Raw genomic sequence first — 2,099 nt, 5'->3', positions numbered from 1 at the left:
CTGCCCTGAACGAATTCTCCTGCCCTGAACGAATTCTCCTGCCTTGAACGAATTCTCCTGCCTTGAACGAATCCTTCTGCCCTGAACGAATCCTCCTGCCCTGAACGAATCCTCCTACCCTGAACGAATCCTCCTGCCCTGAACGAATTCTCCTGCCTTGAACGAATCCTTCTGCCCTGAACGAATTCTCCTGCCTTGAACGGATCCTCCTGCCCTGAACGGATCCTCCTTCCCTGAGCCCTTCCCTAAGCAGATCCTCCTGCCCTGAGTGGATCCTCCTGCCCTCAGCCCTTCCCTGAATGAATTCTCCTGCCCTGAGTGGATCCTCGTGCCTTCAGCCCTTCCCTGAACAGATTCTCCTGCCCAGGGCTCTTCCTGAAGCTCTCCTGCAGCAGAATCTGGGAATGGGTTGGGTTGGAGGGACATTTAAGCCCATCCAGTGCCACCCCTGTCAYAGGCAGGGACAGCTCCCACTGTCCCAGGCTGCTCCAAGCCCTGTCCAGCCTGGCTTTGGGCACATCCAGGGATGGAAAGTCCAAACTTGCCCATTTCCAGAGGGCTGTAGCACGGGAGCAGCCCCCTCCCCTGGCACAGCCCTGCCTGAGTCCAGACACTTCTCCAGCCCTTGGTTTAAGAACCCCCAGCCCTGATCCCACTGCTCCAGGAAGTGTCTGGAAATGAGGGGCAAAGTCTGGCCCCACCATATGAGCAACTCAGAATCTCGGAATGTTGGAGTCACAGAGGTTGGAAAGGCCCCTGGAGGTCATTGAGTCCAGCCACAACCCCCACTGACCACTGACCATGCCCCAGTGCTGATCCACAGGGTTTTGGTCCTTCCAAGGATGGGATTCCACCACAGCCTGGGCAGCCCTGCCAATCCCTGACCTCCCTTTCCACCAAGGAATGTTTCCCAGGAGCTGACACAAATCCAGTTCCTGCCCTGTTTGTCTGTAAGAAGCACATTTCAGGCTCTCCTGGGCCTCAGCCTTGGCTCTGCCCTAAATCCAACCTTCAGCTTTTCCCGGGATGTTTTGTCCCAGCCTGGGGACGGGCACATGCCCAGGAGGCTCCTGGGGACAGGAAGGGACATCAGTGAGAGGGACCAGGGGTGGGGATGGCCTTGATCTGTACCTGGGGGGTGCTGGCATCTCCACCACCCCCATCCCCGGGCAATTCCCACCTCCCACCGTCCCAGACTGAACCCCCCTGACCTCTCCCTCTCTCCTTGCAGCGCTGTTTTCTTYGTCACCTACCTGATCCTCGCCTGCTGCTCCGGGCCCAGGTACGGGGTCATTTTGGGGTCTGGGTAGTGCGGCAGGAATATTTCCTGCAKGTTTTTCTTGTGGGGCAGGGATGGGGCCGTGTGGGCGCCGGGATGGGGCGGCAGCTGAGTTTTCATGGAATCATCATGGAATTGTCATAGAATCTTTGTGGAATCATCATGGAATTATCATGGAATAGTCATGGAATCGTCATGGAATCATCTCATCATGGAAGGGTTTGGGTTGGGAGGGACCTCACAGCCCACCCAGTGTCACCCCTGCCATGGCAGGGACAGCTCCCACTGTCCCAGGGTGCTCCAAACCCTGTCCAGACGGGCTTGGGACACTGCCAGGGATCCAGGGGCAGCCACAGCTGCTCTGGGAATCTGTTCCAGATGTTGGGAACGTCTGTTCCAGATGTTGGGAACGTCTGTTCCAGATGTTGGGAACACCTGAGACATCTGCAGCTGAGACAGCCCAGCAGAAACTGCCCCGTTCACAGCTCTGCATTCTGGGAATGGAATGATGGAATGTTCCAGAGGATGCTTCTGTCAGGGATTCTGGGGATTGAACATTCCAGAGGGTGCTCCTGTGTGGGATTCTGGGAACGAAAATTCTGGAGGATGATCCTGTCAGGGATTTGGGAATTCCACATTTCAGAGGGTGCTCTTGTCAGGGATTTTGGAAGTTCCACATTCCAGAGAATGCTTCTGTGAAGGATTCTGGGAGCAGAACATTCCAGAGGATGCTAGTGTCAGGGATTTGTGTATTCAACGTTCTGGAGGATGCTCCTGTCAGGGATTCTGGGAACTGAAAATTCTGGGAATTGAAAATTCT

At 55.7% G+C, this 2,099-nt stretch overlaps 1 protein-coding gene across 1 annotated transcript in view; it reads left to right on the top strand.

Moving 5' to 3' along the window:
- The window catches only part of FAIM2 (Fas apoptotic inhibitory molecule 2), a 25,552-nt gene that overhangs the window by 10,262 nt on the left and 13,191 nt on the right, over window positions 1–2,099 (top strand). The window contains exon 5 of the mRNA XM_057387695.1: window positions 1,232–1,289. Within this exon, the coding sequence (XP_057243678.1) occupies window positions 1,232–1,289 (58 nt within the window). The remainder of the gene's footprint in view (window positions 1–1,231; window positions 1,290–2,099) is intronic.

Source organism: Malurus melanocephalus, unplaced genomic scaffold, assembly GCF_030028575.1.
Source record: "Malurus melanocephalus ecotype Western Australia unplaced genomic scaffold, MMel_1.1 scaffold_1308, whole genome shotgun sequence".
NCBI lineage: Eukaryota > Metazoa > Chordata > Aves > Passeriformes > Maluridae > Malurus > Malurus melanocephalus.
The sequence above is the reverse complement of the archived record's forward strand: the minus strand, read 5'-3'. Positions and strand labels throughout refer to the sequence as shown.